The 22,933-nt window shown below is 32.4% G+C and overlaps 2 protein-coding genes across 2 annotated transcripts; one reads left to right on the top strand and one right to left on the bottom strand.

Annotated features, from left to right (window-relative positions):
* The first annotated feature begins 2,305 nt into the window (after positions 1-2,305).
* Positions 2,306-9,033, top strand: LOC129892021 (B-box zinc finger protein 22). Its single transcript, XM_055967544.1, has 3 exons — positions 2,306-2,708; positions 6,879-7,307; positions 8,369-9,033. Exons 1-3 carry the CDS (start codon positions 2,526-2,528, stop codon positions 8,651-8,653), a joined length of 897 nt encoding a protein of 298 aa, XP_055823519.1. The 5' UTR covers positions 2,306-2,525; the 3' UTR covers positions 8,654-9,033.
* A 1,827-nt stretch (positions 9,034-10,860) lies between these two features.
* On the bottom strand, positions 10,861-12,576 carry LOC129893234 (probable receptor-like protein kinase At1g33260). Its single transcript, XM_055968737.1, has one exon. The coding sequence runs from the start codon at positions 12,528-12,530 to the stop codon at positions 11,091-11,093; it is 1,440 nt and encodes a 479-aa protein (XP_055824712.1). The 5' UTR covers positions 12,531-12,576; the 3' UTR covers positions 10,861-11,090.
* Between the last annotated feature and the right edge of the window lie 10,357 nt (positions 12,577-22,933).

The raw sequence follows: 22,933 nt of genomic DNA, 5'->3' as shown, positions 1-22,933 counted from the left end.
GATTTTTTGCTGCTACTAATGAAATGTTGTTTCCCCATTGAGGTTAAGCATAAACTTATGCGCATTTCTTATAGATCTAAATCATCGAAATTTCATGCAATAAAACAGAAAAATTATACATCACTAAAATAACAGATAGAAAAACTGCAAATAAGGACCCCCATTTGGTTTCTCCTTCATCCTGTTCATGAATAGATCACCTAAGTGCGTGTTCATTAACAGTGACAATTGCCATATGAAGATTCACTATTCCATTCTTTTTTTCATTTTCAATCTCAGTAGAAATTTTTTAAGAAGAAAAGTTCACAAAAGATTCTTCAATATTTTTACAAGTTCACGAGGTTCTACCACTACAAGATTCAATTGTCGTTCTCCCATTACTCAAGTTGTTCAAAGGATCGGTCCCTGCACTGTATTAAAGTTACCTTTTTTATACCATTTGTGATATTTTTCTTCTTTATATAAATTGATGGAAAAAAAAAATGTATGTGTGTTGTGGTGGGAGGGTGGGGGCGATGTTAACACCTTGTTTGGATGGTTATTTTCCGTTGTATTGTATTATATCGTTAGTTTAAATATAATATTTATTTTGATTGTTACTTAAATTATATTGTATCGTATCGTTTAAATCCATTGTTACGTAACGCCGAAAAGACCCATTTTATTGTAACGAACGATTTGGTGTGTTCACGTCGTTACCTTAATATTTTCTTCTCATTTTGTCTTTATTTATTATTTAATAATTATATTTCATCTTTTGCCCTATCTTTTTATAGTAACTCTACTCCGTACCTTATTTTTCTTGTAAGTTTTATCATTCGAATCATGGATGTGTGACATTATGTAACACCGGAGAACGATACAATCTATCCAAATACTGTATTCATTAAAACAATACAGTACGATACAATACGATACATCATAACCATCAGACCAAAGTGTAAATGTCAAATGGCATTGAAGATCTTAGTAATTGCAATGAAGAAAATATGAATTCACTGGTTGTGACAAACACACGCAGGCCAGTAACGAGGTATTCAGATTGGCACCCACACTAAATTGCGTGTCGGCTTCATTAAAACTATTGCCCTCCACTAGCAAAGAATCGAATTCATTTTACCTAGGAAGGACATGAATAGATTGTATGTATCATGTGCAAAATAATATTAAAAAATAATATTCGTAAATAACATGTAATCGATAAATATTATTTTTTTTATAAAAAAAATATGGAGACATGCGATTATTAATGCGGTATCTTAAAATATTCTGATATCTTATTTATAAATTATGATTTATTCATTTGATAAGATTGTATATAAGTTGGAGAAACTTTAATAATTTTCATAAATTGTATAACTTTCACGTTCATAAAAAAAATACAATTTACAAAATTTAAATTACATATTCAAACAAAATTTTAATTTAAATCAACATGAGTTCAAACCATGTTCAAACATACCCATAAGTGATAAATGAGAGTTATGCACTATATTTCAAACGGGTAATACTTCAAATTAATAATATCTCATTGCCATTGTAAAATGTAATAAATTATTTTGAATAATGTTTAATAGGAAAAGAGTGAATTTATGATATATACATGTGGGTCTTCCATGCCCTCCCCACTAGTATACGAACTACACCAGAAACCCCCCATTATTTTTAGTATTATCATTATATCATTGCATAATAGAATGCCTAGTAATCAATAATCAAATTCAAATTTTAAAAATAAAAACATTAGGCAAATAAAAAAATTGGCTTACAAAGGTATCTAATATTTATACTAAGTGATAGGTTAGAAAAAAAATCACACATAAGAAAAAGCTTCTCATATATATTAATTTTTTTTATTTAAATAAATACTTTAAAATTTGAAAAATTGTTATTTCAACACCAATCATTACAATATCAAGTTTTTTAGTACAAATTCCACCCATCCGAATAAATTTTTTTGCAATCACTTAAGCACGTGATTGATCTTGTAAGTATTAGAGTGATCTTGTTGTCACACTTCATTGAGATTCAGTTATTTTTTATTTCAATTTAGTAGGAAAAAAAACTTTTATATTATTATATTTTAGTCCTTGATTTGACTCTTACATAGATATTATCAACTTACTTATAATCTTTGTTCTTACGTCTATAAAATAAAAATATATATTTTTTAAGATAGAGTACTCTAATGGATATTATTCTTGTCTTCTTATTGAAACCAATAATATTTATATGATTATTTATACCAAATATCATTGGGACATAGAATAAAATCTCCTACAGTACCCACATCCAGCTCAGCGGGTCACCATTCTAAACCCGACACGTTCTCTCAAAATCAACCATTTCTTTATTTTCCCCCAAATCTCTCAGAAAGCAACCGTACAAATACTAAAAACATCAAAATTCCATTTCCCCACTCACTGCAGGCACCGTTATTCGGTTCATTTACTGCATAAATCCACTTGCACTTTCAGATCTTTTGCTTGTTGCTCGCTCTAGAGTGTTCTGAGGAGGAAGAGGTGATGAAGATTCAGTGTAACGTTTGTGAGGTTGCGGAGGCGAACGTTTTGTGCTGCGCCGATGAGGCGGCGCTGTGCTGGTCATGTGATGAGAAGGTTCATGCTGCTAATAAGCTTGCTAGTAAGCACCAGAGAGTTCCTCTCTCTGGTTCTTCTTCATCTATGCCTATGTGTGACATCTGCCAGGTATATAATTTTTATTTCTTCATATGTTACTCATCTCGTTGATTGAACGGATTATGTGGATATTGGAATTCGGTTCAGCTGCGTCAGTTTGTATTGATTTCTACATGTTTTGTTGTAGCCTCAAGTAAACATAGATAAAATCGTGATTATTGACTTTTTTTTGTTTTGTAGTAGAATCAGTTAATGATAGATATTTTGGGTTTATTGATACTACTGTTTATAGAACAATAACAACATTAGCCAGTGTAATCCCACAAGTGGCGTCAGATGGTGGTGTGTATGCGGTCTTACTCCTACCTTGGGATAACCTTGGGAAGTCAGAGAGGTGGTCTCCAATAACCCTTGGCTCAAATAAAGCATAACACAAACAATATGAAAAGAAAATATAGGGATGAAGAAGCCATGATGAAAATAAAGAAGAAAAAGAACAATAGTCACAACAAACAATATCAATGATTGTTGCAAAGGAAGCAACATGTAATAATAAAATCAAAGACTAAGATAGTATGGGAGTAATAATAATGATACTAATAAGGGAAAGTAGGCGGTGCTCGACTACCTACTAACCTTCTATCCGAATCCCCGACCTCTGTATCCTAGGATCATGTCCTCGATAAGTCGTAGATGTTCCATGGCCTACCTCTACCTCTCCATTATAGCCAATCAATCACACTTTCTCACTGGGGTATATGTGCATTTCCTCTTCACATGCCCGAATCTTTTCAATGTCTCTCCCTCATCTAGTCCACCATGGAGGTCACTTCCATTTTGTTCTGAATATCTTTGTTCCTAATATTATCTCTCCTTGTATGCCTACACATCCATCTCAATATTCTCATTTTTGCTACTTTCATCTTTTGGTAGGTGTGAGTTCTTGATCGGGCCAAACTCTGCCTCATACAACATAGCTGGTCTAACAACCATTTTATAAAATTACCTTTATGTGTTGATGACACATTTTATCCAGATGAGAGTCTCCATTTCATCCGTCCCGCTCCGATTCGATGTGTAACATCATCGTCAATATCTTTATTTCCTTGAATTATTGACCCAAATTATTTGAAACTTCTTCTACCGGAGATGATTTGTGTATCAATCCTCACTTCCACATCTGACTCTTGAGTTACATCAACGAACTTACAGTATAAGCACTATGTCTAGGTCATGCTCAACATGAACCTTTTAAACTCCAGGGTCAGGCTCCAAACCTCTAGCCTATCGTTAGCTTCGCTGCATGTCTTGTCAATCATACTATGTCATTTGTAAATAGCATACACCACAACACCTCTATTGGATATGCTGCTTCGGTTCATTCATCAACAAGGCAAATAAAATGGGTTTAAAGTTGATCCATGGTGCAACCCCATCACAACTAGAAGTGTTCTGAGTCTCCTTCCATTGTTTTTACCCAGATCTTGGCTCCATCGTACCTATCCTTAATCACCATAATGTAAGCTATCGGTATACCTCTAGCCTCCAAATATCTCCACACAACCTCCCTAGGGACTTTGTAATATGTTTCATAGAGTGATTAACATCATACGTAAGTCCCTCTTCCTCTCTCTATACTGCTCCGTACAAGATGAATGACTTATGTTGTTGAACGTCCTGACATAAAACAGAATTGGTTTTTGGTAGTAGAAACACTCCTTCTCACCCTCATCTCTACTACCCTCTAAAAAAATTTAATAGTGTGGCTTAACAACTTGATACCCCTATTGTTGTCACAATTTTGAATATTTTCCTTATTCTTGTAAAAACGAGATCATTGTACTCCACCTTTATTCTTCAAGCATTTTTACGTCCTAAAATGACGTTAAACAACCCAGTTAGCCACACTATACCTGATACTATTGTTTATATAAGTCTTAAATTTGAGTGCTACTGAACTGACTTTTTACCCTGTGGAAAGGTATGCAAGTAAAGTTGATATCTAGTTGCGAATCTATTTCATTTATCCATGTTGTTTCAGTAGAAATTGCATATTTGGTCTTTGATTCCCTTTAGAAAATAAAAAGGAAATCCACAAAAGAGGAAGGAAAGAACAAAATAAAGAAAGATTAGAGGTATTCCTTCCTGTGTACATTATGGAGATATGCAAATCTTGTTTATGAATGGATATATGGAGGTCCAAGTTGAAATTTTCTGCTGCCTTCTTGATTGGTTATGGTTCCATGGAATGCTGCTGATTCATGGAAATTATGTAGGATATGATTTGCATATGGCATGTGGAGAGCTCGTCTAGAGGTTCTTAATTTTAAACTATGGGGTACCTTTTCCTTTATTTGGCAGTCCTTTTGGGTGAGAGATTAAGAAAGTAAGAGGTGATAGATTCATACTTTTTTGCTTAGAAGTTTCTCAACATCTGTTTATAAGATATAATTAAATGCATTATTGAGTGCCCCATGATATAGGAATAAAACTGGAATTCGAGATGTAATGATAAAATTCAGTTTAAACATGTGATCATCAGAAGAACTAGTGTATTACACATATCAAGAAGGAACACTCATTATGATTTCATGTTGTTCACATAAGGGTTCAATGGCTAAGGATCATCTATTGCGAGTCAAGGACCTAGTTGGAAAATCCATTTGTACATTTTCCTGAAGAGGAAAAACATACTGAGGTTGAGCATTCACTATAATGATTTCTCCAGTCTCCTTAAATTATTTACCTTATTGAAAAAAGGGAACAAAAAGAGGTTTTGGGATGGGGGAGGAGGGGAGGGGAGGGGAGGGTGCATTTTCCCTCTTATAAAGCAGAAACCTTAGTCTGGAGTCTTAGCATAACCTGTTCTCCTCTTCATAATTATGAATAGGGAAAAGGGTCAAAAATGTCCTTAAACTATTTAAAATGAACAAAAATGCCCTCCGTTTATACTTTGGTCCAAAAATGCCCTTATTATTATTTAATGGGTCAAAAATGCCCCTATTGTTACAAAATGGGTCAAAAATGCCCTTTTCCGAATAAATATATATTTTTTTAAAAAAAAAATCTTGTTCCTTATAAAAATATTACTTTTAAGGAACTCTATTCTTGTTTCTTTTTTAAAGTGGAGTAATAAAAATGTAGAAAATTATTTTATTCTTCGTAATCTCATTTGATCAATTAAAAAAGAATAATTTCATGTACTCTAAGTTTTAACGGATAATATATGCCATATATATAAGGTCATAATAAATTCATCATTAATTTTTATTCAAATAACGATAAAAAATAATTATAATAAAATAAGAAATATTTTTAATTTTTTAAGTTTTTCTAATTGAAGTAGAATAAACATTTGCTAATAAAAGAAATATTATTAGGAAAAAAATATGTTCAAAAAGAAAATAAATAATATATTTATTTGAAAAAGGGTAATTTTGACCCATTAAATAACAATAAGGGCATTTCTGGGCCAAAGTATTGACGGCAAGGGCATTTTTGGACAAAACTATAAATGGAGGGCATTTTTGTTCATTTCAGATAGTTTAAGAGCATTTGTGACCCTTTTCCCTTATGAATATTGATAGACAGAAAACTATTGTTAGCTTTTGCAACCCACACCTTCGCTCTAAGCTGATCCACTTCTCAAAATATAATTTCTTCTTTTTTAAAAGATAAAAGAGAAGAAAAAACTACTTCTCTAAGGAGGATGCAGCTCCATGTTTAAAAAAACATATAGAAGTTCAGTTAGTGGTTGAAAGTTTTAGTATCACATAGGATTAAATAAATGTGCCTGTTCAGATATGTAATGCTTATGCAATCATCTGGAGTGCTCATGATATCAAATCATGAACATCACTGGGATTTTATTCTATTGTAATTGCAAAAATTAATCACCTTAAGGAATTTGTGGTTATTAGTTGAACTTGTACAGTCACAGGAAGCATAAGTTACCTATTTGGCTTAGCAAAAGCGATTTCATTTTTTTTCTTCTGGAGATTTGATTTGATGGCTAAGGTTTTTATTTTCCTTTCCTTTGTGTAGCCAAAGCAGTTATATTTCCCCAAGTTTATGAAATTTTGCTACCTTCTAATGAAAGTCCCTTCTCTTCTATGCTTCAGAGTGACTTTAGATGTGTATAGTTCATGTTTATTTATCTGTCTTTTTTTTAAATCTTATCTTCAGTTTATTACTGTTTTTACTATTCTAAATATTGATAAAAGGATTCTATTTGTGCAGGAAACAGTTGGCTATTTCTTTTGTCTCGAGGATCGGGCTTTACTTTGTCGAAAATGTGATATTGCCATTCACACAGCTAATCCTCATGTTGCAGCTCACCAAAGATTTTTGCTGACTGGAGTGAAAGTAGGGCTTGAACCTATAGATCCTGGTGGTGCATCATCCTCAGGGATGTCACAGTCCATTCTGAAAGTTTCTGAGCCAGAGTCTGCTCCACTTTCTAAACGAAATGCCCCAGTATTGTTGGATGCTCAATTTAACAAAGTATTACCTCCCCAGACTAGTGGGGTTGGAGATTTTGCTCCTATTAAGTCTCCGTTTGCTGGAGGTTCTGCAGCTGGAAGTATGCCGCAATGGCAGTTCGATGAATTTATTGGTCTGAGTGATTTCAATCAGAATTATGGATACATGGATGATGGATTATCTAAGGTATGGTTTAAGTCGTAGCTTTTGTTGTTTGTAGTATTTCACAATGGAAATTAGATGAATTTCTTGGACTGCATTTCACTCAGAAGTATGGGTACAATGGATGACTGATCATTTGAGGTATGGTTTAGATCTTACCTTTCATTAGTTGTTCTTTAAGTAATTAGCATCTTTATTTCTGTTATTTCCTTCGCTGGACCTGGTTGTATTTGGACTATCACCCAAACGAGAAAAATCCCTGGTGGAGTCTATTCCTGCCTGAACAGTCGTGTGTCATGCATGCTCTGTTATCTATACTTAAGGGGTGAAGTCGTAAGCGTGTATTTGCCCCAACAAGAAACCAGAGAATAATCTTCATCTGAAGACATGGAACTGAAAAAATGAGTTTATGGTTGGACTATCTGTTGGTAGGAACACTTAATGTGAAATGGATATTGTTAGCCCCAATTCAATCTTTTGATTGGCCAGACACATTTTGCCATGAACTTGCCCTTCCCCTTCATCTGACAAACCCATCGGTGCTAAAGATTGTTGGAGTATTACCATATTGCCTATTGGTTATCTTGCACTTCGCCAAGTAAATTTCGGCCTCTCAAATGATTGAAATTCTGTGTCTCAATTAGTGTTCAATATAGACATTTAAAGCGCTCCATTATTATTAGCATGTGGCTGGATCAACAACTTTGCTTGTGGTTGTGACAAAAAGAAGCAACTTTAGCTATTGTGTCGGGCCTTTTATTTTGGCCATTCATGCTACAGAAAATATGCCTAGGTGTCAGTCACATTATTGTTTCTATGGTGCTTAGTATGTGAAGATACATTTTCGACCATATGTTTGTTAGATATGGCTGTAGTCAAAGGTGGGGATTGATGTTGGCAAAGGTATTTTAGTCAAGAGCTTGACAGCAATGATGCTGTTTCATTTTCCCAAAGGAAATTTTCAGTGGCTATCTCTTGCCTCTTTGCTATAAGTCAAATGGATGGATATACTTAGATAATCAATAATTTGCACAGGGATTATGTTCAATGGCTTCTAAATTAGTTCCTGCATTAAAATCTATCAGGCGGATAATGGCAAGCTTGGTGGAGAGTCAGACTCTTCATCAATCTTAAGAGTTGAAGATGAAGAAGTAGATGGTGATGAGTGCTTGGGTCAGGTGCCAGACACATCTTGGGCAGTGCCACAAGTTCCTTCCCCACCTACGGCCTCTGGACTTTACTGGCCCAAAACCTACCAGAATCCATTCGACTCTGCAGTGTTTGTGCCTGACATTAGTTACTCCCCTTCATCGAGCCTTAAACAGCAACCTCCAAGTGGTACTCATCTGAAACGAAGAAGGCAGTGTTAATGCATTTACTTTAATCTTTTTCACTCACGTTAGTGATAGGTAATGCAGATCCCTAAGCTGTTCGCTCACGTTAGTGATAGGTGTTTCAGATCCCTAAGCTGTTCACTAACGTTAGTGATAGGTGTTTAGATAGAGCAGTGTGTGGTAGTTGAAATTATTTGAGTAATGAGTAGTGTGTGTTTCTCCTTTAATTTGTAAGTAATCTGCACTGTCTGCTGCAGTTACATCAAAGTGTATTAATTCTACTTCAATGCCCAGAAGTTGTACAAGAAATGAGGTTGTGTAAACCGAATTCCGACAATTTGGAACCAGCCATTGTATCATCTTAATTTACCTTTCTTTCACTTTTTCTTCTAGTCGACTCAAAATTGCATTGTCAGAATTGTGCTCTGTAGTTCATGCTGTCGAATGTTTGTATTTTAGCTGATCAAATACAACAAAAATATATCTAGTATAATTTCACATGTGGAGGTTGAGGAAGGTAAGATGTATGCTGACCTTAAAATAAATCCTTATTCTTTTTCCTAACATAAAAGAACCTATATATATACGCACATGTTTCTTAATGTAGAAGGGGAGTCTTGGAGTAACTGGTAAAGTTGCTGTCATGTGATCAGGAGTGACGGGTTCCAGCCTTGGAAACAGCCTCTGGCGGAAATGTAAGGTAAGACTGTGTACAATAGATCCTTGTGGTCGGACCCTTCTCCGAATCCTACACATAGCGGGAGTTTTAGTGCACCGGACTGTCCTTTTGTGTTTCTTAATGTAAAAGAAACATATATATTCAAACTTCAAACTGTCATAGATAATATGGATATCTGCACTCTCCGGCACTTAATGCATTGTTTACCCGTATTAAATATAGGTGGGTCAGGTGTTGATCGTTTTTTGTCTTAACCTATTTTCAACCTGCACATATCTGATCCGAGTCCTTTAGCTTCATCATTCCCATAGACTCATAATGGGCTGTAAAAGTGCCTGTCCAAGCTTTGCTTATCGTTCTAACTTCTATATATAAAATCATATTCAAAGTGGATGAAGTAATAAGTGGTCGAAATCAAGAGGCAGCTCATTGGTAGTGGTACCTACTACCAATTATTGTAAAGAAGAGCTGTAAAAGCTTTACTATTTGCTCATCTTTGTTAACACATGCCTTTGCCTAACCTAAGGTCCCCCCACATGGGAGAAATTTGCAAATTTAGGCTTCTAACTTGGGTAAATACTAGACTTTGACTATATAATTTCCATATATAAAAAACACATGGAATGGTTGGCTTCGAGTGGGGAAGCTAGCTATTGGAAATGATTTCAACTTAAATCTCTTCATAAGATACATTATTGAATTCCCTTAATAGAATTCATGATTTTGTCATTGTCGATTCTAAACCCTATAGCATATTTTGAATTCTGTTGATAAAATTTCTAATTCCGTGACTGTACGCTTCGAAACTCTGTATCAGAAGCAAGGACATTGGCTTTTGCATTGAGCAAATGACTGAAAGTTTGCTGTAGTGGTATTGTCCGATTGGCCTTATGATTTGCTGATAATATAAATTATTCTTTTAGATGCTTTAAAAAGCCTTAAAAGACATAATAAACGTGCTAGCCTTTTACTTTACGAATCTTTTAAGTTGTGGTAGCCCATCATGTGCTTGGGAGCCATTTTTCTCCTCCTTTTTTTGGGCGGGGGGGGGGGGGTCACTTTTGTTATACGTAATTTATGATGCGTCAGGAATACCTGTTTTTTTCGTATTAATTGTAGTGTCAAGAGTCAATTTTCACAGACTCTAGCAAATTTTACAGGATACATGAAAAATTATCTAATGTTTTTTGTTTCTATTAAGATTTGATTTGAGATCTCTTGATTTTCAATTACTAGATCACACTCTCGAATGTTAGACCTTACATTTTATCGAATATTTACCATCTTTCACGAGTACAGATTCATTTATCAAGACTTAAACAAATGAAAAGAAGAACCATAATATCTACAGAAATTTGAATTTCAGACCTGATATTTTTCAATCAGTTTTATTGACTATTAGGACAGTCACATATGTAGGTGCATTATTATGCGTCAGGGACATTGTGCCTTCACATTAATGTATGCCTGCAAGATTGACTTGGAAGACCTTGGAAAACTCAAGAAACTTAACTGTTGACAACTGCAATTGCATCCCATAAATTTGTAGCACAAAAAAAATAATAGAAATTAAATAACTAACCATTGAAATTCCAAAGTTCAAACATGGAATTGCTTGAACTGAATTCATTACACTATGAGTACTAAGTATAAACTCCTTGTTTCAAACAAACATGGCAGAATCACCCTATACATATTAATTTACAGAAATTCACCTAAATCATCACTCCCAGTGACAATATTTGTTATTCACTCTTTTAAAGGATACTAATAATAATAATAACAATGAGTCTTTTAACATTTTTGATCATGAGAAACCAGAAAGGACATTGAAGAAATTTTACTTGTTATAGTATCCAAGATTTCTGAAGCAGAAGGCCTAAGGCTTGGTGAATCACCAAGACAAAATCCTGCTAATGACACCATAGCTTTAGCTTCTTCCAAATCATAAGCTCCATTGAGCTTTGAATCCACCATTTCTGCTACTTTAGATGAATCCTTTAATATAGTACCAGCTTTTGATGTTAATCTTTCTCCATTGTCAGATGAAAGTGCTTCAAATCCAGAAATTAATTCCAGAATAATTATGCCATAGCTGTATATATCATTTTTCTTTGAAGCAATACCAGTTCTCAAGTAATGAGGATCTGTGTATCCCGGAGAACCAAGCATCATACGATTTGCTGACGGTGGTAAGATCGTCGAAGAAAATCCCATTTTAGCTGACCCAAAATCGCAGAGTTTGGAGTTAAATTTCTTGTCTAGTAAAATATTCGAAGATTTGATATCGCCATGAACTATTGGGAGTGGACATTTGTCATGGAGATATTTAATAGCTTTAGCAAGTTGAAATGCTATAGCCATACGGTTTCTCCATGAGAGTGATTTTCTTCCATCAGCGCCGTGCAATTTCTCCTGTAAAGTTCCATTGGGAACATATTCAAAAACTAACATACCTTCTTCTCCATTATCACAATTGCCAAGAAATTTCACGATGTTTTCGTGTTGAATTTGAAGCAAAATGTCTAATTCTTGCTTGTAAACTCTCTGGAAACGCTCACTGCTTAAATCCATGATTTTAACAGCAGCCAACATTGAATCAGGAAATTGGGCTAAATACACTGTGCTAAATCCTCCATAAGCAATCAACCTCGACCTCGATAAATTCATGGTGAATTTCTCTACTTCATCACAAGTAAATAACCTCCTCACCTCGATTTTTTTCACACCATCCCCATTTTCTTCCAAATCACCAGCAACCCTAGCGTCAGTACCCCCACCCCGCCGCCTTAACCTGAATCCCAAACACTTAAACAACGCCATTAAAGCAAAGAAAACAAACACCAAAACACCCAAAACTGAAATACTAACAACTACTCTGTTATTAGTAAATGGGTTTTTGTGCTTATGGGTCTGAACAAAATCAACAGTATTATAAAGGGCTTTCGTCGGTGGAGTGGCTACTAAGGGTTGTGATGAAGCAAAGGAGAAAGAAGAAGAAGAAATGGAGAAAAAGAGAAATATTATAGAAAAGAAATAGTATGAAGGGAAAGAGGAACAAGTGAACAAAGAACCCCACCACCTACAGACAAATAGACCATTTCTATGAGTAGAGTCGTTTGATTTTGAAACTTTCTTAGTATTTGACAACTTTTTACTCTTTACAGTGCTGGAAGGTGAGGCTTCCATGGAAGCAACAGGATCCAACAGGGGTTTTATTCTAAAACAAGACATCTATCTATACAGATTAAAAATAAAAGTGGAGACATGATTAAAAAATTCAACATAGTAGGAATAATAAAAGTGCGAATATGAATAGTTTATTTAAGGTTATAAAATGTGAAGGGGGTGACTCGGAAAGGCAACACTTGGATTAAAATAGGCTATTTAATGCTTTCTTGTCAATCATTTGATTTACCACGATATTTTAAAAAAAAAATCATTCAAAATATTTTAAAAATATATTATTTCTAATTATAGTTAGATGTGATTCTTTTTGAGACAATCTAAAAAGAAAAAAATATCATATAAAATAGAACAAAAAGAGTAGTATTTTTCGTTTATTTTAATTATTCACTATATTAAAATCAAATGTTTACTTTTACTTATCTAATTTTAAAATATAACATATAAATGTGTCTTTTAACTTGAATTTAACTTGGATCTATGCCCTTCAACTTTAAGTATGCAATATAAATAGACTTAAATTTGAATAAAGTTGAATAAGTAGACACATGTACATAACAATTTACATACTTCATATAGTATGTCACGTAAAACACGTGTGCCTACTCGTTCAATCTTATACAAATTTAAATATTTACTTATGCACATCAAAAATTTGAGAACATAAATAACAACTAATACTAAGCTGCAAATGCACATTTATGTGTTATGCCTTTAAAAATTTAAGAGATTATTTACAAAACTTGTATCTATATTACTTTTATTATTAATTATTTTGAATTTATTTCTCAACATTAAATAACTCATAATAATTAAAAATAATATAATAAAAATATTATTTAATTTATTACTTTTAAGAAGTGTCTCAAATCAAATACTCTCTCGATCTCTTTTTAGTTGTCATGATAAAATTTTGCACAATCCTTAAAAAAAATTAATTAGAAGTGTTGTTTGACTAATATTTTCCTTATTAATTATTTAATTTTTTTATCTATATATGTGCCTCTTAATTTTAGAATAATTAATGTTAAGAGAGAAGTTGAAAAAATATAATTAATTCTCTCTTAATTGTTTAAATTGACAACTATTTTGGAATAAGTATTTTTAGTATACATGACAATTAAAAAAGAATGGAGAGAGTATGAACAAATAAATATAGAAATGGAAGTTATATGATAAATTATACACCTTGTATTAAGGGTTTAGTTTGAGTCAGTTTTTTATTTAACGGAAATCAAACCAATTAGGAGTTATAATTGATTTTTGAAATATTGGAATACTAATTAAGTCGTTTTTGCACCGATTCAATTGTTATTATATTTTTTGTTGGTTTTTTAAAAACGTGACATACACTACCAAATAAAAATTTCAGCGACTATATGTCAAAATAATATTACCAAGTCAATTACTCTTTCAACCAAAAAATCATATGTATTTCTCTAAGAATTTAGTCATTTTCAAAAGTTATGATAAAAAAAATAATGTTTTTATGTGCAAAAATTAAACAATACCAAAATATTTTGAAACGAGAACTTTAATAGTATAGTTGATTGGTTACGTGAACATTTTAGATTATTGATGGTTGAATTTTCTACTTTATAATCTTCGCACCTTATGTTTTCTATATATAATAACTAGAAGAGAAATAGAAATGTTTTTGAAATTCACTTGTTCAGTTGAAATAAGTCACAATTTAGTTGTCATGTATACTAAAAATAGTTGTTAATTTAAACAATTAAGAGACAAATAATTATATTTTTTCAACTTTATCCTTAACATTAATTATTCTAGAATTAAGAGACACATAAATAGATATCAAAGAATTAATAAGAGATATTTTAGTCAAATAACGATTCTAATTAATATTTTTATAAAAATTGTATAAAATCTTATCATGATAATTAAAATAAGACGGAGAGAGTCTCTATTTATCCTTTTATCTACCATAATTTTAGCACATTCATGTAAAAGTCATTTAATAGCACTTATTGTAAGGGAGATTTGATTAAATAAACTGTCATCTGCCCCCCCCCCCCCCCCTTTTTTTTTTTTTTGAAGAGACGCAGGCTTTTCAGAAAATTAATACTACTACTATAGATTATTCATAAATATATTTAGTAAAGAATAACTATTGCTTTAATTAGTGCAATTATTTAGGAGAAAGATTATTATTTTGAAAAATAAATAATGGGAAGAAGTACTACTCTCGGTCTCAATTTATGTGATATACATTCATTTTTAATCCGGCCTAAAAGGGATATTTTATATTAGAGAGAATTTGAAATATAAAATTTATAATCAAATAAATATTTAAGATTTGTTTTAAATCACAAATTTCAATTTTTTTTTACTCTTAAATTTTGTGTAAATCAAATAATGTTATATAAATTGTGACGGAGAGAATAGTAGTCAATAATTATCAATCAAATCAACATAGTAAGACTAATTAAAATGACAAAATGCATAATTTTAAGTTTATAAAACGTGAAGGGGCCAACACTTGATTAGATAAGTACAATTAATAATTAATAAATTGTAGTTAGTACATAGTTTTCAGAGGGGTAAGTAGTAATTAAAATAAAAGGAAAAAAAGTCTATACAAGGCATGAAGACAGACACAAGGAGATTTGGATCTTATGGTCAACTCAGCCTAATAGTGACATCTCAGCAGGCGCTACTATTTTTCCTTCAATTTGTAATATATATATATATATATATATATATATATATATATATATTATAAAATTAACTTAGCAAATTAATAAAAGAGAGTAAGAGAAAAGAAAGAGATAGTGAGAATTCTTATATTTGTGTGTGCCATTTTCATTGCCAAATTACGGCAATTTATAGCCAAGAAAAGGGAAAAGATGGTGGGCAACTTGCCCTAGTGGAACATCCACTTTCAGAACACTCCCCCTTAAATGTCCACGTGTAATAAAAAAAATTACAAGAAATAATATACATAGTTATCCTGAATATCTATAGATATTGTGTTTCGTTAAAACCTTACTAGTAAAATACAACAACTACAACAACCCAGTGAAATTTCACAACGTGGGATCTGGGGAGGGTAAAGTGTACGCATACCTTACTCCTATCAAGGTAGGACGGCTGTTTTCGGGAGACCTTCTGCTCAAAAGAAGCATAAAAAGAGGTCAGATAAGATTAAGAAGTTCAAAGCGATATGTGAAAGCAAATAATGAATAACGCAAATAACGAAAGCGACACGGATAAAATAGAGTAATCAAAGTACAGAAAGTACTAGAAAGATAACAACAGAAGTCAGAGCACAAGAAATTATAGTGCGTTAATGAGCCTACTAATACGGGAGAATAACGAGACTATGTACTAGCCTTCTACCCTAATATGGGTCCTCCACATCTTCCTATGTAAGGTCATGTCCTCGTTAAGCTGTAACTGCACCATGTCCTGTTTAATCACCTTTTCCCTGTAAAAAATTCAGTGAAAAAAAGCTTAATAAAAGAAAAAGAGTATCTACATATGATAATACGCCTTGAGTTCTGCCTCATTTAAAATCTTACCTGGAAAATCCAATGGGACAAAACCTTGGTTAAGGAAAAAAGAGTGCAGCGCATATTTTACTTCCCAGATGAAAACTTCATTTGATATTTTGGAGACGACACACTCCAATCTTATATCTTAGTTCTCAAAAGTTGATGTTGGTAATGCCTTTGTGAATAAATTTGCAAGATTATCATTCGAACGAACTTGTTGTACATCAATATCACAATTCTTCTAAAGATCATGTGTGAAGAATAATTTTGGTGAAATATATTTTGTTTTATCTCCTTTTATGAAGCCACATTTTAATTGAGCTATGCACGCGACATTATCTTCGAATATAACTGTGGGTACTTTGACATCATTTTCCAGTCCGCATCTTTCTTTGATGAACTGTATCATTGATCTCAACCACACACATTCTCTACTTGCTTCATGAATTGCTATTATTTCAGCATGATTTGAAAAATTAGCAACAATAGACTGCTTTGTAGATAGCCATGATGTAGTAGTTCTGTCGTATGTAAATAGATAGCCTGTCTAAGATCAAGCTTTCTGTGGATCTGATAAATAACCTGCATCTGCATAATCAATAAGGTCTGCACAACCTTTGTTAGTATAAAACAAACCCATATCAATGGTTCCCTTTTAGGTATGACAAAATATTTTTGATACCATTCTAATGTCTCCGTTTTGGGAACAAACTATACCTGGCCAGTAAATTAACAGAAAATGTTATATCAGGTCTGCTTGCGTTAGCAAGGTACATAAGTGCACCAATAACACTGAGATATGGTACTTCAGGACCAAGAAGTTCTTCATCCTCTTCTGGAGGTCGAAATGGATCTTTTCCCACTTCAAGTGATCGAACAACCATTGGAGTACTTAATAGATGTGCTTTATCCATGTAAAATCATTTTAAGATTTTCTTAGTGTAGACAGATTGGTGGAAAAATACCCCATCTTCTAAATGTTCAATTTGTAGACCCAGTCAAAGTTTTATCTTGGTCTTTCATCTCAAATTCTTTCTTTAGATATTCAATCGTCTTTTGGACCTCTTCAGGGGTTCCAATAAGATTTATATCATCAACATAAACGGCGAGTATAACAAACTCTGATTTTGTTTTCTTGATAAAAACACATGGACGAATAACATCATTTATATAACCTTCATTTATCAAGTACCCACTAAGGCGATTATACCACATACGCCCTGATTGTTTTAGACTATATAATAATCTTTGCAATTTGGTTGAGTACATCTCCCGAGACTTAGTATATTATTCAAACAATTTTAATCCTTTTGGGATTTTCATGTATATTTCATTATCAAGTGAACCATAAAGGTAAATTGTAACTACATCCATTAGTTGTATTTTAAGATTTTTCTGTACAGCTAAACCGATGAGATATCGAAAAGTTATTGCATCCATAATAGGTGAATATGTTTCTTCATAGTTGCCCCCGGATTTTTGAGAGAATTCTTGTGCAACAAGGCGTGCCTTGTATCTTACAATTTCATTTTCCTCATTTTGTTTTCACACATAAACTCATTTATAGCCAATTGGTTTTACACCTTTAGGGGTTTGGACTACAAATCCAAAAATCTCACATTTAGCAAGTGAGTCTAATTCTGATTGAATTGCCTTTTGCCATTTTGGCCAATCACATCTACTCGACATTCTTCGACGGATTTAGGCTCGAGACTTTCACTATCTTGCATGATGTTAAGTGCAACATTATATGCAAAAACATTATTAATCATGATTTTTGATCGATCTAAATTTATCTCATCACTGGTAGAACTTATTGAAAGTTCTTCATTCACTTGAGTCTCAAGTTCACTAATTTCTTCAAGAATATCAGAATTACTCAAATCTTGACCTTCTGCAGAAGATTCTTTTTGTAGTAACATTTTTATTATACATCACGCTTCTCTTTCTTGGATTTTTATCCTTTAAATTCAATGGTCTACCACGCTTCAGGCCTGTTTAGGATTCAGAAGCTATGATACTAGTAGATGGTCATTTTGGGATATCAATCCGGATAGGCACATTCATTGTAGAGATATGTGACTTAGTTATCCGTTGTAAATCAGTAAATGCATCTGCATTTGATTTGCTAGGTTCTGTAAGTAGATGATATTATGGATCTCCTGCTCACATGTGCGGGTACGTAGATCAAAATGAGATAGTGATGAAACTTTTTACGTAATTTCTCTTTCGAATTCCTTTTTCTCTCCTTCTAATTTTGGGAAAGTTGTTTCATCAAACCCACAATCTGCAAATTGAGCAGTAAATAAGTCTCCTGTCAGCGGTTTAAGGTAGCGAATTATGGAGGGTGAGTCAAACCCAACATATATGCCCAACCTTCGTTGAGGGCCCATATTTGTACGTTGTGGTGGTGCTACAGACACGTATATCGCACAATCAAAAATTCATAGATGGACTATATTTGGCTCATGACCAAAACTAATTGAGATGGAGAGTATTTAATATAATTTATCGGCTTGAGACGTACAATTATTGCTGCATGTAAGATAGCATGACCCCAAACAGTAATTGACAATTTTGTTTTCAAAAGTAGAGGTCTTGTTATCAATTATAGGTGCTTAATAAATGTCTCCATGTATACGCTCTAAAAAGCTAGGAAATTCGATAGCAACTTTCAGGGTTGATGGTCTGGCAATTAGTTTGCCTTAATAACAAGCAGCACACAAAAATTCATTATTTTTAAGAATCTTCAGGTTTTTTAACGGATGTTCAGTCAAATTTTTAAGATTTTGTCTCATTATTATTGATCCAAGATGACCTATTCGATCATGCCATAGCACAAATGTATTTAGATCATTAAACTTCTGGTTTACGATCAAATGTGTTTCAATTGCACTAATTTTTGCATAATATTAGCCAAAAGACAAAGTTGGTAATTTTTCCAAATTATATTTCTGGCCTGAGACACTCTTGGTTATACCAAGGTATTCAGTATTCATTTCATTTAGTGTCTCAACATGATATCTATTTCTGCGGATATCTTTAAAACTTAACAAGTTTCTTGGGATTTAGAAGAGAATAGCGCATCTTCTATAACAATGTCCCCAGCCTTCAATCATTTTTGAATTATCAGAAATTGTAGTAACATTTGCTTTTATTCTAAGCAAGTAGAAAAAATATTTTTCATCTTTAAAAATGGAATGAGTCATTTCACTATCAATTACACAAATATCCTCGTGATTGATTAATGATCCAAATAAAATTTGAGGCATATCTATATTTTTCTTCAAAAAGAAATAAAGTAAACATTATAATTAAAACGTAGCTCATTATACAAATTTTATTTATTAAATGAATTAGAAAAACACAAACATATTATTTAGTATAAACAAAATAAAAAGAAAATCATTTAAATATTATTAGTCTTATCAATATTCATATTTTCTTTTGAAAAATTATAGAAATCAGCTACATCCAGATGCATGGGCTCAATATTATTTTCAAAGATAAAGTTTGTCTCTAGATTATTTTCTGCTCTCTTCAAGAATGTCTGATATAGCTGAATCAAAAGTTTTGATGACCGGCAGGTCCGTGACCAGTGCCCCCTACCTCCACATCTATGACATATATTTTCTGAATTTTTTTTGGTATATCTTTTCACTCTTCTTTTTATATTGCTGAACATTTCTCGATGTCAGCCGAACATCATTATTATAATTTCTTCTTCGACCACGACCACGACTGGGTCATGACATCTTTCTCATTGGTTATAGTTTGTCTGATTCACTTCAGGGAGTGACAAAGAACCAACGGGCCGACTATCATGAGTTTTCATTAACAATTCGTTATAGAGTTCAACAATAAGAAGGCGAGAAAGTAATTCAGAATATTTTTTAAATCCCTTTTCACGATATTACTGCTGCAGGAGTATATTCGCGAGTGAAAATGTAGAGTATGTTTTTTCAAGTTTGTCTTGCTCAATGATTTCTTCTCCGTATAAATTTAACTGAGTTGTAATTCTAAACAAGGTAGAATTATATTCAATTATATTTTTAAAATCTATTAATCTCAGATTGAGCCAATTATGACGTGTCTGTGGAAGGATAACCAACTTTAGCTGGTCATATCTTTCTTTTAGACTCTTCTACAGTTTAAGGAGGTCTTTTAATGTGAGGTACTGTAATTTTAACCCCTCGTCAAGATGGTGACGGAGAAATATCATGACTTTGGCACGGTCTTGACTAGATGCCGTAATTTCATCTTTGATGATATCTGACAGACCCATCGATTCTAGTGCCCATGATGAGTAGCCTTTTTCCAGACATATCAAGAGCAACAAATTCAAGTTTATAGATATTAGACATCTTAAGAAAATAAAATTCTTACCATTTTGTTACCTTCTTAAAATAGCTCAAAGTGATGGAGTCTCGTATTGATAACGTGTTATAAAACTAACTTAACAAATTAATAAGAAAGAGAGTAAGAGAAAAGAGACAGATAGTAAGAATTCGTATATCTGTGTGTGCCATTTTCATTGCCAAAATATGGCAATATACAGCCAAGAAAAGAAAAAAGATGGTGGACAACTTGCCCTAGTGGAACATCCACTTTCATCCACTTTCATCCACTTTAAGAACAATATATATATATATATATATTTGTTTTTAAATTTTTCAAATTCTTTTGGGTTGGTGAGTCATGCCAAATAGCGGAGTTCAATTTTGAGTTTACGAGTTTTAGATTTTTTAAAAGTTTATTTGTTGAATTTTCAATAAATTATTGTACATATTAATTGAATTATTAAACATAGATGTAGGATTTGCGGTAAAACTATTGAATTTTATAGAATTTATGGGCAAAATTATAATCCCATCTTAGATAAATGGCAATATCTGGTGATAGTGACGAAATAGTGTAGTAACTTTCGACCTTTTATATTATTATACTGAAATATTTTCTTATTTAAGAAAATTTAGTAACTTTTATATAATAGAAAAATGATTCTTTACCTATTTACACGGTATATATGAAGCTATATAAGTAGGGGTGGAGCTGGGTGAAGATAATTAGGCCTGAGGGGGATTCAATTCGATCCTATTATCTCCTAACAGATTACATATAAGTAGAATTATCCGTTAAAGTTTAATTATTATTTTTTTGTTCAAGTTAGAATTTGAAACGTGATCTCTAAAATTTATACTACCGTGCTTATTATTGAATCAAGGATTTAAAACTGATTGATTTACTCTGGAAAGTTCTCTTCATGCACTTTAATTATTCAATATTTTGTAAAGATTTTAGTTAATTTTAACATGCATAACTATATTTCATATCAAAACTTATTATGAGGGTAATTAAACCCATCAAATCCATAGTCCCATCAGTCTCCGTGTGTCACTGCTTATTGGACATTAGTTTATAAAATATTTTCTGTGAATAGTTACTCATATGAATTCACTTTTATTGGTGTCGGTGCAATCACTATCGAATGACCTACGTATTATGTATAGTTAAAATAACTTCGAAAATTTAGTTATATGAGATATTCATATTTAATAAATAGTGAATAATCGATTAATACTTGTATCTTATCGATTGATATGATCCTAAGTAGAGGATATCAAGGCTGGAGATTATGGTAGCAGTGACGGAGTCAGAATTTTGATTTTAGGCGTTCAATTTTTTGAAGAAGTAGACACATGAATTTATTGATGGGGGTTCGACATCTACTATATATACATTAAAAATTATTTTTATCATATATAAATAGTATAATTTTCCGCCAAAGAGAGTTTGAATGAATTCATGAGCAATAGGTGGTTCCGCCCCTGGTTAGTAGATAGTCGAATATTGTCTAGTTTTCTTAATCACTATTATTAATACTACTCTCCTGCTATATGCTCTTCGATTTTATTGTTATGTATTAATTTTCTTTGCTTCAATTATCGTATTTATTTGTTGTTGCTCTTGTTCTTTCTCCTTTATTTTTTGATATGACTTATTCACTATTGTTTTTTTTTTCATACTAATGATTTTTATCTGCTTTACTTGAGGTAATGATCTATCGTAAAGAACCTTTCTACCTTATAAGATAGGAGTAAGATTCCGTATTCATCATCCTTTTTAGACCTCAATAATGAGATTGCATGCACTGTGTATATTATTGTTGTTGTTGTTGTTAGTGAAAGGTATATTATTTGATAATTCTTGTTTTTAAAATCCTAAATTCGACTATGTTGAATGAAAAACTGAATAATGTAAAGTTATAAGTGGTATCCACCCTAGAAAGAATGATGAAAAAATAAATAAAATGCAATCAGATAAAGAAATAAATTTTCGCCTAACTCAAATCATATTTATAATTGAGGAAGGAAACTCAACACTTCCTTGTACGTTCAAGTCTCTCAATTGAAGCGTAAACAATATAATATGGACCAATAAATTCAATATGTGAATTCTTCTATTATCCCAATTATTTTTAAGAAAAACTTAATCCCTAGTATACCCTTTTTTGGGTTTAGTGCAAATTAAATATGAAATGTTTTATTTTTCAATATTGTAGTTGCTTCGTATTTTTCTTTCTAATATTCATGATTGAGGCACCAACCAAATCAAGAAGACTAACGAATCCTGACAAACATCCCACGTAAGATATTGAAAATGTTGGATTAGGTGTTGTATAAGGGACGAAAAATTCATACATCGAATTCTTCCCAATTTTTAATTTTTTTTTTGGGTTTGTTGAATAAATAAAAAGAAAAATATAGATAGAGAACGAATGAAGTTTCACTTTAACAAACCACGTTTATCATATAGGACACATTAAATATAAGCATGGTTTTTTGACCAAGAAAATTGTCTTAAAAGAGTTTGCCTTTTTCTACCAAAATATAAAGTTATGCTCAATCAAAGACCAACACAAGAATAACTAAAGGC

The sequence above is a fragment of the Solanum dulcamara genome, chromosome 6 (assembly GCF_947179165.1).
Source record: "Solanum dulcamara chromosome 6, daSolDulc1.2, whole genome shotgun sequence".
Lineage (NCBI taxonomy): Eukaryota > Viridiplantae > Streptophyta > Magnoliopsida > Solanales > Solanaceae > Solanum > Solanum dulcamara.
The sequence above is the reverse complement of the archived record's forward strand: the minus strand, read 5'-3'. Positions and strand labels throughout refer to the sequence as shown.